At 39.4% G+C, this 17,379-nt stretch overlaps 1 protein-coding gene across 1 annotated transcript; it reads left to right on the top strand.

Moving 5' to 3' along the window:
- Window positions 1–7,358: 7,358 nt before the first annotated feature.
- On the top strand, window positions 7,359–7,991 carry LOC147495916 (uncharacterized). The gene has a single exon (XM_086568493.1). It carries the CDS (start codon window positions 7,359–7,361, stop codon window positions 7,989–7,991), a length of 633 nt encoding a protein of 210 aa, XP_086424619.1.
- Window positions 7,992–17,379: the final 9,388 nt, after the last annotated feature.

Genomic DNA, 17,379 nt, shown 5'->3' with positions numbered 1-17,379 from the left:
TGAAGTGAGGATGGGTAACAATGGTGTCTCGAAGATTATAGGCATTGGAGATGTTCATGTAGAAACCAATGTCGGCTACACCTTGACACTCAAGGATGTAAGACATGTCCCACGACATACGGTTAAGCCTAATTTAAATTTGGGAAATTAGATGATGATGGCTTTGTAAACTTCGTTTGGTAGCGGGGTATGGAAACCGGCGAGAGGTTCCATTGTAGCGGCCCGAGGAGGAAAAAACTTGCTCTCTTTACAAAACACAAGGGCTAGTTTGTGTAAAGCGAAGCGAATCTTGTGAAGAAGAAACTTCATCCGAACGTGGCACAAGAGGCGCGGTCCACATGGGCATAAAAGGGATGGAAGTTCTTGCTAAGAAAAAGGCCGTGCGGACATTAAAGGTACACATTTAAATACATGTACTCATTGTTTGGTAGGAAAGCAACACGGGGTGTCTTTCCAAAGATTCCGTCTCACGAGAAAGGACAACGTCCTTGAACTAGTGCATACGGACTTATGTGGTCCTATGAGAGTAAAGTCCCCTTTGAGGGGCTTACTTCTTGACATTCATTGATGATCGTCCAAAGAAAGATATGGGCCTATAGTCACGAAGACCAAGGATGAAGTACTTGGCGTGTTTGAGAAATTCCACAACATGGTGGAAAGAGGCTGGGAAGTTATTGAAGTGTATTCGCTCGGATAATGGGGGTGAGTACATTGGGTCATTTGAAGAGTATTGCCGAGTCATGGGATTCGTCATGAGCGGACCGTTCCCAAGACACGCGAATGAGAATGGAATAGCGAGAGAGAATGAACCGTACCATTGTAGAGAGGATGAGATGCATGCTATCTCGCTCTAAGCTACCTAGAAGCTCTTGGGTAGAAGCAATCGCGTCTGATCGTGCATGTGATCAACTTTGTCGCCCGCAAAGCCCTCGAATAGTGATTATCTAGAGAGTATGGTCGGCGAGAGATGTTGATTATGGATACTTGAGGGTATTTGGGTGCGGGGCATTTGTGCATATTCGAAGGATGAGAGATCAAGCTTGATGACAAAGCCAAGCGATTGCATTTTTATGGGTTATGGAGATGAAAAGTTTGGTTACAAACTCTATGATTCGATTAACAAGAAGGTAATCTGAAGTCGAGATGTTGTGTTCTTAGAAGACCAAACCATAGCAGGACTTTGAGGATGGTGAGAAGCTTCTGGGCTTTCACCAATGATCTTGTTGATTGAACTAGAAGTTCTACCGTGGAGCGTCTGCGAGAAAGGCATTGAGAATGCAGAGAACCATGAGTTTGAAGCTCATGATGAGAATCCTATTGCTTTCATGATGGGATAGAACCTATTGGTATAGAAGATGCGGATGAGATGCATGAACCACCACGAGAAAAAAGAAGTGCAACCTCACGAGGGCACCGCCAGATGGGGCAAGGAGGTTCGACGAGGGAGACTAGCTTCAACCAGGTATCCACCACATCACGTATGTGCTACTATCGGATGGTGGAGAACCTATGTACTATCAAGAGGCACTTGAAGGTACGGACAAAGAAAAATGGTTGAAGGCCATGCATGGCGAGATGGATTCTTTGCATAAGAATCACACTTATGAAGTTAGTTGAGAAACCCACGGGGAGAAAAGTTCTTAAGAATAAGTGGATATACAAAGTCAAGCATGGGGAGAACAATCTCACCCAAGGCACAAAGCTCGCCTTGTTGTGAAGGATTGGTCAAAGGAAAGGGATTGACTTTGATGAGATTTTCTCTCTGTAGTGAAGATGACTTCTATCCAGGGTGGTATTGGGTATGGCCGCAAGTATGAACCTAGAGGTTGAGCAGCTAGATGTTAAGACGAGCTTTTCTTCATGGAGACCTTGAAGAAGATGTCTACATGGACCCGACCCGGAGGGTTTGAGGTCAAAGGCAAGGAGCACCTAGTATGCAAGGCGATAAAAGAGCTTGTATGGGTTGAAGCAAGCACCGAGACAGTGGTACATAAAGTTTGATTCCTTTATGGCGAAGCAAGGGTACAAGAAGTCCGCTTAGATCATTGTGCGTTTGTTGAGAGATTTCCGGATGGGGATTTCATAGTGCTATTCTTTGTATGTGGATGATATGTTGATAGTTGGCCCAAACATCAACAAGATATCAAAGGTTGAAGAAAGACTTGAGTAAGTCCTTTGAGATGAAGGATTTGGGTCAAGCAAAGTAGATACTTGGGATCGCGGATCACTTTCGTGATTGAAAAGAGTGGGAAGTTGTGGCTTTCTCAAGAAAGCTACATTGAGAAGGTGTTGAAGAGATTCAACATGGATCAAAGCGAAACCCGGTCGGTTGTCCGCTTGGTGGCGGTTCCGCATGACCAAAGAGATGTGTCCTAAGGGTGAGCATGAAAGCGAGTCGGATGGAAAAGATTCCTTATGCATCCGCATGGGCTTGATGTATGCCATGGTGTGTACTAAGCCTGGATATTGCTTTCGCCGTTGGGGTTGTAAAGCGATTCATCAAAAATCGGGTAAAAAGAGCATTGGGAAGGTGTTAAGTGGATATTGAGATATCTCAAAGGCACTTCCAAATCATGTTTGTGCTTTGGTGGAAGTAAGCCCTTACTTGAAGGCTAATCGATCGGAGACATGGCGGTGATGTTGATTTCGATGAAGTCCACCTCCGGTTATTATCTGGTTACTTTTGCAGGGGGAGCAGTTTCTTGGCAATCTAAGTTGCAAAAGTGTGTTGCCCTCTCCACTACAGAAGCCGAGTATATTGCAGCCACTGAGTGTTGCAAAGAGTTGCTATGGATTAAGAGGTTCTTCGACGAACTAGGGCTAAAGCGTAAGCGGTTTGTAGTTAAATATGATGACGATCGGGAAGCCATCCACTTGAGCCATAAAAGTGGTGCGAGATTGGTTTCGCAAGATCCACATCGACTTGGACGTTGGCGTAATAGCCCATATCCCTATCTAGAGTGTTCTTATCCACCTTAATCGGACCTCCGACTATTCCGGCCATAGACATCAAGGTTTTTCTTCTTCCCAAGACTCCATACTTAAGCCGGGGAATCTAATCCAAATTAACACATTTGTTTCCTTATGCTTTTCCACGCTAAAGTTTGGGGTTCATTTTGTAAACCCTCATAAGCTTACGTTTAATGAACCATGGCCCTCCTAGCATAGTCTTCATGTACTCCTCTTCATCTTCACATCTAAACAACAAATAACCTTTCCCAAGTGGTGGTGAGATTTTGGCGTTAATACTTGAGGAGTCCCTCACATGTTTTCTTACTTCTTCAATTGTATTATCATGCAAATCCAACCGACCAATAAGTGCAAACTTGTAAAATTCGATACCTTTTTGTACCATGCTATTTGAGATCTTGATAGACGACGTTTCTCCAAGAGAAGGGACCGGTAGCTTAGTGAGGTCTACCAAATTTCACTTTGGCTTTTCCTTTACTGCCTCAGATATGTAACAACCTTTTTCCCTTCTGCAATGGCTGCTCTAGACATCGTTCTAGAGGAACTGGCCTCAAGATTAGCTTCATTGGTATAAGTGAGTTGATTCCTCCTTCCTTCAAAACCAAAAGGCAAGGTACTCGATTTCAGTACACCTTTCTTTGTTGCTTCCATGTTTTCTCGTGTATCTGGCATGCAAGAGGTAGATGCAACCTTGTTCAAATCTAGCTTGTCATTCTCCTCTTCTTCATGTTGCACCAGTAGTTATTTATGAATCTTGTGCATTCTTTTCCTTATGAATTCCTCAAGAGAGCCATGTCTATACTTCTTCTCAAACTCTTTTGCAATCATCTTCCCATCTTCGTCATCAGTATCTTCTCAGTTTCGTGGGCCTGGTTTTGAAGCATCAGTGATTTTGTTGTTTTCCATCCTTTTGAACTTACCTGAAAAACTTGTTTGATTCCACTAAAGAACTCTCACTGTATGCAATGGAGGATTTTTACCAATAGTGGAAAGAAACAGGTGGATAATAAGGATAAGAAAACTCAGCGAAATGTATTTTTTACTATTTTCAGTAAGAAAGCAGAGCACTGGATCAGGAAACAGCTTAAGTTATCTCGCACCTGGTCTCCCCTAAAATCATCCCCATTGCTCTACCTCAAAAGTTAATTTGTGAGTGTACCTCATACAATATATTAATGTATGAACATTGTTCATACTCCAATATGTGTTCTTACTGATCATACATTATTTTGAGGTATTAACATTGATTGTTCATACCCCAAATAGCAGGTATGAACAATGAGTGTTCATATATAACTCATGTCGAGGTATGAACAGTGAGTGTTCATACCCTAAATAGGTATGAACAGTCATTGTTCATACTCCAATAAGTGTTCTTACTGATCATGCATTATATTGAGGTATGAACAGTGATTGTTCATACCCAAAAATAGGTTGATTGTTCATATAAACAATGAGTGTTCATAGCTCATGTTAAGGTATGAACAACCCAAATAGGTATGAACAATAATGAGTGTTCATAGCTCATGCTAAGGTATGAACTCCAATAGGTGTTCTTACTGATCATACATTATGTTGAAGTATGAATAGGGATTGTTCATATGAACAGTGATTAGCTTAGTTGGGGTATGAACAATACATCGGGTCGTTTCGGTTGGGCTGGGACGTTTATTATTTCGCGTCAGGGGTATACTTGACTTTTCATCTACCCGAGCCATTTTTAATTTCGTGTCAAGGGTATACTTGACCTTTCATCTACCCGGTCCTTGTGAGTGATTAAAAAAAAAGTTGGTTCAGAGAGTTACTTTTTCCCCCAATCTGTCCAGGAGAGTCACTCTCTGTTGAAATAACCAGGCACATGTGAATCAAGCAAATATTTCTCCGTGCTAAACAAGGGTAGATGAGTATGATTTCCCACGCACAAACTATAATTAAGTGGCGATGATGACGGGAAGAACTTATAACTTGCATATTTCCACAACCTACACTAAAACTTATTGATTTCTTATGAAATGTTAGGGATTAATGGATTCAAAGTTTGTTGATTCACATACAAAGAATACCAAAACAATGGAAATAAGAGAAAAACTCTTAATATTATGGGAACTAAATTTTCCACAAACGTTTTTATCACTTCCACGGATTTTTAGTATATTAGACATAAATACCCATAACATCCACTCTTTTCATATTTTCATATCAAATTATATTTAGGGGTAGTTTTGTCCAATGCATTGAAAATCCGTGGAAGTGGTAAAAATGCCCATGGAAAATTGTGTTCCCAATATTATTAACTCAATGAAAAACTGAAACCCAAATACAGACTACCAACCTTTATATAGGCGAAATACCCTAACTAACACAAAATTTGAAATTTTCCAAAAATAGAAAGTTTTGAGATAACCACATATTAAGAAAGTACTAATAAAAATAGAACTAACCCGACAAACCAAATTGAAAATGGACTTTCTTAGCAAAAGATATAGCGAAAAAAAAACTGGGCCCAAAATACTGCATTCTAGTGAGACACCCGAACTGTCTCACTATACAAACCAGTAACCTTACTACCTTCTAGTGAGACATCCAAATTGTCTCACTGCCTGGCAACAACATGTACTGCATCAGGTGGGTTGTGATTTGTAAAGGGTACCCATTTGTAAAATCCCAATAACACCTATATATGTTAGAGGTGTACATTAGATAGGCTATAAGAACTAGCACTAATGTTTCCTCACTTTCAAATAGAGTAATACTCGTCACACACCGATACTCTCTCTCCACACCCTATTTTCAAATAGTCACACACCTCGTTTGTTACGTGGTGTGTTAACTGTTCACAAAAAGAGCATAAAACCACAAAAAGAAGAGGGGTCCAAAAATAGTAGAAACTCTTTACTAAAAAATAAAGTAGAAACTCATCGTCACTAATTTGGTGTTTTTTGTTTAAGATTTGGTTGATTACTCTTAATTTGATACTGTCGGGGTAGAGGCAAAAATATGGAACTAGAAATGAAATTGTAGAAGTATGACATTTATTATGTCATACATTTTACACGAACTCCACATGTGATAGAGGGTTATTGTGAAACATTTTGTTTGTATTATTGTCATCTCTTCAGATGTAGGATTGGATCACTAGGGGATGGAAATTGTTTTACTCTTGATGGATTTACTAATTGGAGAAAGAAGAACAAATTGCGAGAACATGTTGGGAAATTTGGGAGTGCTCACAACCAAGCTTACAAGTCAGCTCAAGTCTTGATGAATCAAACTCAGTGTAATGGAACCTATAGGCAATCAAACCAAGTTCGAAGTGACTATCGGGTTCGCTTAAATGCAATTGTTGATTGTTGTAGATTTCTTTTGCAAGAAGGGTTAGTGTTTCGTGGTCACGATGAATCAAAGAAATTAATTAACCAGGGACATTTTCTTAAACTGTTGAAGTAAACAACAAGGCATAATGAAGCTATTGATAGTGTTGTTCTCTATAATGCTCCTGATAATGAGCAACTAATTGCTCTCGAATTACAAAGGGATATTGTAAATGTAGCTGCAGTGGAAACTACGAATGTCATTCTAAAAGATTGTGGAAATTCTTTGTTTGCTGTTTTGGTTGATGAAGCTCATGACGTATCAATCAAAGAACAAATATATGGCCGTTGTCATCTGTTATGTCGACTCACGAGGTTGTGTGATTGAAAGGTTTTTTGCCATTGTACATGTAAGTTATACAAGTGCTATTTCGCTTAAGAATGAGATCGCTCGAGTGTTTACAATTCATGGGTTGAGTATTGCTAGTTTGCGTGGGCAAGGTTATGCCGATGCCAGCAATATGCGGGGAGAGTTTAATGGCCTCAAATCACTCATCATGAACGAAAACAGAAGTGCATTCTATGTCCACTATTTCGCTCATCAGCTTTAGTTAGCTCTTGTATATGCTGCAAAGAGTGAAAAACTAATTGCGTTTCTCTTTAGTATTGTTTCTAATGTGATAAATATTGTTGGAGCATCGTGTAAGCGTCATGACGGTCTTCGAGAAAAACAAGCTAAAAATATTCTTAATGCACTTTCGAAGGGAGAAATTTCAAGTGGAAAAGGTAGGAATCAAGAGACAAACCTGAAATGCTCAGGAGATCGATACTCGTTGGAGCTCGCATTATGGATCACTTTTGAACTTTATTCTTATGTTCTCTTCACTTCTTGATGTCCTTGAAAATGTTGTTGAAGATGGCTCAAACGCAGAACAAAGAGGTGAAGAATATGGATTGTTAAATTCATTGCAATATTTTGATTTCAGGTTGAGTTTGTACTTAATGAAGGACATCTTAGCAATCAACCATGATTTGTCAAAAGTTTTGCAGTGAAAGGACCAAGATATTATTAATGCAATGGGACTTGTTGAAGTAACTAAGACACGATTACAAATAATGAGAGATGGTGGGTGGGATTCTCTCCTAGATGAAGTGTCTTCAGTATGTACTAAGCATAACATTTATGTTCCTAAGATGGATGATAAGTTTTTAGCTCCTGGGAGACCTCGACGTAATACTGAAGAAATTACAAACTTACATTACTACCGCATTGGACTATTTTATGATTGCATCGACAAACAGAGACAAGAGCTAAATGATCGCTTTAACAAAGCAAATACTGATTTGCGTCTCTGTATGGCTTGTCTCAGTCCATGTGGGTCATTTGCTACTTTTGATAAGCAAAAACTGGTTCATTTCACCCAGTTTTATCCCTCTGACTTTTCTAAATTGGATCTCATGGTACTACCTAATCAACTTGAGATGTATATTATTGATGCTAGCTCTAACAATGAGTTTCTGAATTTGAAAGGGATCAGGGATGTTGCCATGAAGATGGTTGAGACTAAAAAGAACATTGTGTTTCCGTTAGTTTTTTTTCTCGCTACTTTATCACTTATTTTGCCAGTCGCTACTGCCACTGTTGAGAGAGTATTTTCAACTTTGCATATTGTGAAGAATCGACTCTGGAATTGTATAGGAGATGAGTAGTTGAATGATTGCTTAGTAATATACATTGAGAAAGACATTTAAAAGCATTGGTTATGAAACAATCATGCAACGCTTTCAGAAAATGGATACTTATCGTGGACACTTGTAATTTTTGTTTGATTTCGAGTTTTAGGAAAAATTTCTTTTTTGGATAATGAATGTACACATGTTTGGAATTTCCAATTTCTAGTGTAATGAATTTTGAATTGATTTTCTAAAGAGTTGCATATTAATTTGCCCACCCTAAAATATAATCCTGGCTCCGCCACTACACACCACAGATGAGTCAATTTTTCATTACGTACTCTTTTTCATACTATATTACAAACTCATAACATGGGTGGGGGTGTTGATTTTGTTTCTTTTGATTATTAGAAAGTTGCTCCACAGGTCATTTGATGTGACCTTCCAATGTGAAAACACAGCTTTTACGTCAGTTTGAATGGCCATTTGAGCCGTTTTCAGTTGCAAAAATAATTAGGATCACACTTTATTTGGAATAGTGATCTATATGATAAATATATTTGGGGCTGACCCTAAACTTATATTGAAATTTATCATTTAAACCACACCACTTTTATAAATGTGTTCCATTCAACATATAAACCACACACTCCTTTTAAAATGTAGTCCATTAACCTAACCAAATCCACACTCAAAATTGTAAGAAAAGTATAGACCACCAATTTCAAGCCCTTTTTATTAAAAATGTGGTCCATTTGTATAGAAATTTATGCTATAAATCTAGGCTAAATCTATGGTGCGCAGGTCGTATGGTATGCTATCAAATCTGGGCCACTCATACCAAGGGGTGCGTGTGTATTGCATGGCAAAAGTACTGATGCAAAGGCCTACATTACCTGTGCACTATACATCTCGCGCACTGAAGACATGCTCATAAATCTAGTCCGGTTTTTTTAAAACAAATAGAGCACAATTTCTATTTGAAACTGTGAACTAAATCTAATACCACCAACTGAACTGTCCTGGGTTTGAACCGCTTGTGATACACTTTCCTTTTGTTCTTTTGGTAACTTCACCATTATTCCAAGTACGACAAACTTCTTTAAAACCCCTAAAATTTCAAACTCGCAACTCACTTTTCCTTTCTTCCATCTCATTACTGATCGATCGCGGAGCGAGACAAGATTAGGGATTCAAGTGCATCCTTCACATCTACATCCAGAAGAGCATCCAACACCAGACACGTGTTATTTTGCAAGACCTATAGCATATTGTGGTGTACATGTCCATTATTTATTGTCCTTATATAAGTACAATTTGATACATTTCATGACCTTAGACAAGAAACCCAATTTACACTATGCCGTACATGCATGCCCAAAATAAAGTCTAATTGCACAATAACAACCATAGCAAAAGAACCAATGTGAACTCAAATGAGTGCACCATCAAATTGGACCCATTGTAAGAAACATTCCTTTCACAATATAAATAACTAATTTCCTAAACCCAATTTCAATCAAACAAAAATCAATGGATTTTATGGTTAAAACCGACATTCCAATACACAATGATAATAAATCAACTAGGTCTCTAGAATACCTAGCATGCTTCACAAGTTAAAATTTACTTAGGTTTCTTCTCTAACAAATGGACAAACCCAACTATTGATAAGGAAGTGAGGGTAGAATCACTTGCCCTACGAATTCATCCATTTAAGCAAGCTCCCCCTTTTCAACAATGTTCCGTGCTCATCTCCAAAGTCCAATGCGAAACCCCAAATTGCCTATGAAAATTTATGGGTTTTACACCGAGAACCATATCTTTATATTTAGGTTTGTTAAAGCGCCCTTGCCTAAATAAAAGGTTCACAAGGTTTAGCACAATATATTCCAGCAAAAGCACTCAGAGTCACAGTAACTGCCAACAATAATGTGCGCATGGTCAACGAAAATTGCAAGGATTGACTTACTAGTATTCATTGGTTATTATCATCCAGTTGGAAGCATTCAGACCTTCTAAAATTGCATCGTTTGCAACCTTCATCCTTAATGGTGCTGATCCTCTTCCTGGATATTGCAAATCAATGACAGAAAATGCCTTTTCTTCTTTGTGGGGCTCATTTGGTTAATTCCTGAATTCCATCGACATTTTCTGGAGAAAAAAAGAATCTCACTGCAAGGAGTTGTGAATGTATCATTGTCATGCATGCACTTGCTGTAAAACAATGGACAAGAAAATTAAATAGTACTCTCAGTTTATCTTCATTAAAGACCTTGCCTAAAGTGGATTTTATGTTATTCTATTAGAAGTGTGCTTGATGGTTCAGAGTGGTGATGGTGACCTGGTGCATGTTGTTTTTAACTGTTGGTTCTACTCCAAACTAGATTAAGTGTTCTAAAAAGGAAGGGCGAACTTACTAACTTCAGAGGCGGAACAGGATCTGGAATTGATAGCATTAACGTTTCATTCCCAGACTGCTCTTAATTACAAGTACGTGTTTTAATTGATGAACTTCCATTTGGTAATATATAGCCTTTTGTTTTGCTGGGTAGTAATATATAGCCGAGTATGTAAATATTGTAAAACTTCAAAGGGAAAGAAACTTACTTGGTTTCCAAGCGTAAGGATACATAAGGATCACTAGTCACCACAACTCTGACAGCTAATAGACAGTGTTGCTTACAACATTGATCTTAATCATTCCAATGAATTCGTGTTGTGCAACGGAAGCGATAACAACTACAAATGACGATAACAATGACAAACAACAATAACAACGTGAGAGGGGTGATGAATCAGAAACAAACAAAGCATCAACTATGTAAGAAATAACCAACCAAGTAGTAGAGACACAAAGATTTACGTGGTTCGGCTTACGCCTAATGTTGGAGTTATCCACATGAGGAGAGAAACGGAGCAAATTCGGCTTCGGATTCGTCAGAGCGCGCCCGCGTTCAGAGTGTCAGTACATAGGGGGCGCGACCCGCGCTCAGACTCGAAGCGTTGGCAGCATACGAGCCCAATATTTGTGGGCTTCATTAAGAATCGCGAAATTTGGTTTTTGGAGATAAAAACCAAAATCAAGGTTTTGGAAAACCTAACCTAACAAGTCAGAAGGATTGGAATCCAGACTAAAACAAAGAGAGAGAAACCCAATCTTGAAAGCTATCAAGATTGAGAGAGAACCTTTACAGAGATACTGACCACGAGAAAGAGATAAGAGTGATCTAGTAAGGTGAACTGAAAGGAGAGATTGTAATCTTCCTTCCACTTTATTAAGAACCGGCTCTTGTGGAAGTAGGCATCATTGGCGAACCACGGTAAATCTTTGTGTTGTGGTTTGCTTTTCCGCTTTACATTATTATCCATTTGTTAATAGTTGTTTTGCGAGTTGGGCATGTTAGTATAGGTTTGCAGTAGTTGATATTTAGATTTTGTCAGGAGTTCAATTGTGTTCAAATACAAGTTATCGTGTAGTGGGGAATCGATTGGTATTGGTATAATCCCCAACAAGTGGTATCGAGCCTTGGTTAGAATAGCCTGGGGTGTTATCCCAATCTTGGTCGAAGGTGTTTGTGAAATTCGAGAGAAGATTTGAGGTTAAATAACTTGTAGAGATGGACCATTCCGTGAACACTTTCGTATGATGAGTCCGAATAGGAAGAACTACACCATCCGGAAAGCCAAGATGGAAGACTTGCTATAATGCAAGGACTTGGCACTTCCCATTGAGAATGAGGGAGTAAAACCGAAAAAATCGACGAGGGTGAAAGTGGAAAAAGCTTTGACGTAGTGCCGATTGGATACATTCGACGATGGATTGACGACGGTGTCTTTCACCATGTGTCCTTAAGAGAGAGACTACGACGGCCGGTCTACAGAAGAAAACTTCGAAGACTGTATGAGAGGAAGTCGGGTGGAAACAAAGTGCTAGTCGTTAAGAAGTTTGCGCATTAAAGTACCAAGAAGGTTCTTCAATGTCCGAGCATCTTAATGAAGTACTGAGAATATCATCAATCGGATGCATTTGATGAAGATCAATTTGGGAGACGAAGTTGAGGCTTTGTTTCTATTAGGCTCTACCCAAAAAGTTGGGAGACATTAGCAGTTTCTTTACATGGAGTAGCCAAGGATGGAATTGTTACCATGGTGATGGCTACCACGTCTTTGTTGAATGAGGAGACTAGAAGGAGTGCAAGAAGCAGCTCTTCTCACTCGGAGATTCTTTTCACGCAGAGAAACGGGGAGAGGTCGAAACGAGAAAACCATCTCGTTCTAGAGGTGATGGTGACGTAAAATCTAGGGGGTGAAGCTAGAACTCCTAAGGCGGAGAGGCAATGTTACTATTGTGCCACCAAAGGCCACTTCGGATATGAGTCTTGAGAACAATCAAGAGGGATGAGAAGAATAACCGTGTACATGAAGACATGGTGCGAGGAACGGAAATACGTGCAGAGATACTACCGCACTAGTCGGCGACCGAAAGTGGAATTTTGTCGATTGTGGTGTGTGTTTGTCTTAGTACCTCATGTCGGGATACTGAGTGGGTGATAGATCTGAGGAGCATCCTATCCGTCCACACCGCATTGGGGATTCTTCACTACCTACGGTATGGTGGTGAATATGGTGAAGTGAGGATGGGTAACAATGGTGTCTCAAGATTATAGGCATTGGAGATGTTCATGTAGAAACCAATGTCGGCTACACCTTGACACTCAAGGATGTAAGATATGTATGTCACGACATACGGTTAAGCCTAATTTCGGCTGGGAAATTAGATGATGATGGCTTTGTAAACTCGTTTGGTAAAGGGGTATGGAAACCGAAAGCGAGGTTCCATCAGTAAGAGGGAGGAAAAGAAAACTTGCTCTCTTTACAAAACACGAGGCTAGTTTGTGTAAAGCAGAAGTTTAATGCGTGAAGAAGAAGCTTCATCCGGCGTGGCACAAGAGGCGTGGTCACATGGGCATAAAAGGGATGGAAGTTCTTGCTAAGAAAAAGGCCGTGCCGGACATTAAAGGTACACATTTAAATACATGTACTCATTTGTTTGGTAGAAAGCAACACGTGGTGTCTTTCCAAAGATTCTGTCTCACGAAAGGACACCGCCCTTGAACTAGTGCACCACAGACTTATGTGGTCCTATGAGAGTAAAGTCCCGGGGAGAGCCGTACATCTTGACATTCATTGATGATGCGTCAAGAAAGATATGGGCCTATAGTCTGAAGACCAAGGATGAAGTACTTGGCGTGTGTTTCGACCCCCACCTACGTGGCAAACGTCCATTAGTAGGAGTCTCTATTTTATTCATTTAATCGACAGGGCTAAAGCCCAATTTACAATACCATCGATCAATGTATTGCGGGCCGAATTAACTCGTGTGTTCAAGGTGAACCTTAGCCACATGGCTTGCCACTAATGTACATTGATTTATGTCAAGATTCATTTCTTATCAAAGAGATAATTATCAGTTGAAAGTTATAGTCTATCACAATTACTCAAGCTACAAGATTACTTGAGCTATAAGGACTCTCTACTCTACCTATATAAATACCAAACTATTTTTCATTCAGAACTACGTTCTTGAGACTTGATCCCAATCGATAATTTGGATGCGTAGGCAACCGCAAGGTACAGTCTCATCATTCCCCCGATCACCATCATTTTTCTAATTACTTTTCTACGTTCTTCATCTTTTTCATCAACACTTGGTGTTTTGATCATATTTGGTCGAAACATAATTGGCGCCGTCTGCGGTTCTTATGCAAAACCGACGATCACGTTCTACAAAAGTTATGACGAATACTCGACAAGCCTAAGTTCTCGATGCACTTACTGATGATCATCGCGAATGTGCGGTTCTAGGTCAACCTGGTGGTATCAAACTACTCCCTCATATTCCTTTTCAACATCCGACAGATAACGACCGGCTACCTGGATTCCACCGTCATGCCAAATTATTGACAGAAAGTTATTGCCTCGACGATTCTTTCGTCATCGGTTCTGCGGATAATGTCCGCCATATGTCTCGAGGCATTCTTGTATTTGAAAATATTACATCGGCCTTGTTTCATCTTTGTCGGGGCGTCTTAAGCTTATTTCAAAGAAGGAATAGTCGAAGTTTATACTTGTCGAATATCCATTTGCAAGTTTTTTCGCAAGCGCCTACGGATCGAAGTCGCGAGAATGGAAAAGTTACCTTAAGCGTTTACAACATTGTCTTTGACACTCATACAATTAAACAGAGATAAACTTTGGTTCCGCTAATAACTGATTTTCTTATTTATGATATTCCTATGTCGAAAGCATTACTCGATGAGGAAAATGTCGATCTCTAATTGTTATTACCTCCCGGGGGCGATGACTTGACATATTTATCGGATATATCAGCTACTTGCTAGATTTACACCGATAGTTCGCATAATAAGTCTTCCTCCGGTCTTGTTTTTGTCATCTTGAAGCTGAATGAAGACATAATTGCGAGGTCTCTACGTTTGAGTTTTTAACGCTTCACATTATATGGCCGAGTACGAAACTGTCATTTGCGGTATACACACAACTCTTCAGCTGGGGGCGACTAAGTTACGATTAATTATTCTAATTAGTCGCTAGCCACTTTGAATGATAATATGCGGCTCGCAATGATAGAATGAGCGTTTATTTGGACTTCGTTCAACGAATTGCATGAAATTTTATATCTATCAGTATTGTACAGTATCCGCGTTATGATGTAAGGCATCCTGATTATATCGCATACTTATCCGTGAAAAATCAAGTCGTCACTGTAACAACAACATTGGATTAACCACTTATCTTTGTCGGATGATTCCAACGAAGCTTTGGCAATCGATAATGTCTCGGTATCACCGACGACGATCATCGCGGTTGACGATGCTCGGGAATTTCGGGGCTAAGTCTCGCTTACATAGCAATGACTCAATGGTGGTGGCCATACATGCCAAGGGATGCGTGTTTGTCCGAGAAGTGTGTGCCTTGTTAAAAACATGATATATGATATGGGTCAAACTTTTCGCGATAAAGCGTCATCCAATCCATAAACCTTGGTCATTTGCGAAATGGGGCCTTGACATTGTTGGTTTATTTTCGCCAAATTAGCTAGCGGTGTTTGTTTCTTGCTTTCGTCGCGAATGATTATTTTACTAAGTGGCGGACAAAATAGACAAGTTGAACGAAAAACGGACAAAATTTGTTAGCGTTTCTAGTTCAATAGTTTCTTTTCTCGTAATTATTTTTGCATTTTTCAAAGACTTCGGTGAATCAATAAAGAAAGTTCTTTCACTTCGGTTCAATGGTATGATTTTGGTTCTAAAGCGAACCTTATAATCGCTTTCGACAAAATCGGCCGAAAATTACCACGTTTAATTTAAATCGATCTAAGTTGAACACTTTTATTTTCCGCTTAGTCGTTACTATCGCCTCCGACAAAATCGGCCGAAATTACCACGTTTAATTTCGTCGATCCTAAGATGAACGCTTTTCGCCGCTTAGTCGTTACTATCGCTTACAACAAAACCGGCGAAATTACCACGTTTAATTTCGTCAGTCTAAGTTGAATTTTTTATGCTCGCTTAGTCGTTACTATCACTACAACAAAATCTGGCGAAATTACCACGTTTAATTTTGTCAGTCTAAGTTGAACGCTTTTACGCTCGCTTAGTCGTTACTATCGGCTCCGACAAAATCGGCGAAATTACCGCGTTTAATTCGCCGCCTTCAAAGTGAACGCTTTTTGCTCGCTTAGTCGTTACTATCGCTACAACAAAATCTGGCGAAATTACCACGTTTAATTTCGTCAGTCTAAGTTGAACGCTTTTATGCTCGCTTAGTCGTTATTATCATTACGACAAAATCTGACGAAGTTACCGCGTTTAGCCGTCGGTCTAAGTTGAACGCGTTTTTATTTCTCGCATTAGTTCGTTACTTATCGCTACGACAAAATCGTGAAATTACCACGTTTAATTTCGTCGGGTCTAAGTTGAACGCTTTTACGCCATTAGTCGAGTACTTATCGCTTATGACATAATCCGGACGGTTACCGCGTTTAGCCGTCGGTCTAAGTTTGAACGCTTTTACGCCATTTAGTTCGTTACTATCATTTCGACATAATCCGGACGGTTACGCGGCGTTTCGCCGTCGCCTAAGTTGAACGCCGTTACGCCGCTAGTTCGTTACTATCGCTACGACAAAATCGGACGAAATTACCACGTTTAATTTTAAATTGAGCCTAAGTTGAACGCTTTACTACAAGCGAAGTCGTTACTTATCATTACGATAAAATCCCGACGGTTACCGCGATTTAGCCGTCGGTTTAAGTTTGAAAGCTTTTACCGCTTAGTCGTTACTATCACTCCGACAAAATCGGCCGAAATTACCACGTTTAATTTGGCGATCCCTAAGATGAATCTTTATTCTTTTTTCGGCTTAGTCGGTTACTTTCGGCTATGTCAACATCGATGAAGATTACCCCATTTCGTTTAAATGGGTTAGCGCCGAGGACATTTTTAGCTCAATCTAATTTTGCAAGCTTAAAGTTAGTATTGGGGCGTTTCATTCTATTTCGTGGTCATCTATATAAATCAACAACATTGTCAGTTTTACACAGGTATATTATCAGACATCGCAACTATATTCAATTGCCAAAACATACTTCATTTTTATTTTTCATCAAAAGAAGTTTTAGCTCTATGGTATTACATTCACACAATTACCTAATCAATTGTCTCTATCAATTGTTTTACGGTTGTTCGATTAAATCTTCATTTTCTTCTTTGAAATCTGCATTCGCTTCGCTTAGCGCTTTCGGTTAACTATTTTCCACAATCATTCTTTTTTCTAAGGAATTATGCCAATCTTTCTACGATAAATTTTCCTAGCGATAATTTTTGTCAGCTTCGTTATTTTTTCTAAGGCATTCTGCTAATCTTTCTACGAGAAATTTTCCGAGCGAAAATTTTCGACAGCTTTGTTATTTTTTCTAAAGCATTGTGCCGAGCTTTCTCCGAAAATTTTTCCGAGTTAATCTTTCCGTCAGCTTCATTATTTTTTCTAAGGTATTGTGCCGATCTTTCTATGAAAAATTTTCCGAGCGAAAATTTTCGTCAATTTCATTATTTTTTCTAAGGCATTGTGCCAATCTTTCTACGATAAATTTTCCTAGCGATAATTTTTGACAGCTTCATTATTTTTTCTAAGGCATTAAGTTCGAACTTTCTCGGCCCGAAACTTTCCGGGGCTCGATAAACCGTCATTTTTCTGCGATGCGAAAAAATTAAGCATTACGTTAACTTTCTAAAGCGTTTAACACTTTATTCAGCTTTTTTATTATTATTTTTTTTTCTACGGCATTGTGATCTTTCCGTTCGAAACTTTTCGTCAATATCTTTTGCCCGTAATACCACCG

The sequence above is a fragment of the Coptis chinensis genome, chromosome 6, assembly GCF_015680905.1.
Source record: "Coptis chinensis isolate HL-2020 chromosome 6, ASM1568090v1, whole genome shotgun sequence".
In the NCBI taxonomy this organism is placed as follows: Eukaryota; Viridiplantae; Streptophyta; class Magnoliopsida; order Ranunculales; family Ranunculaceae; genus Coptis; species Coptis chinensis.
The sequence above is the reverse complement of the archived record's forward strand: the minus strand, read 5'-3'. Positions and strand labels throughout refer to the sequence as shown.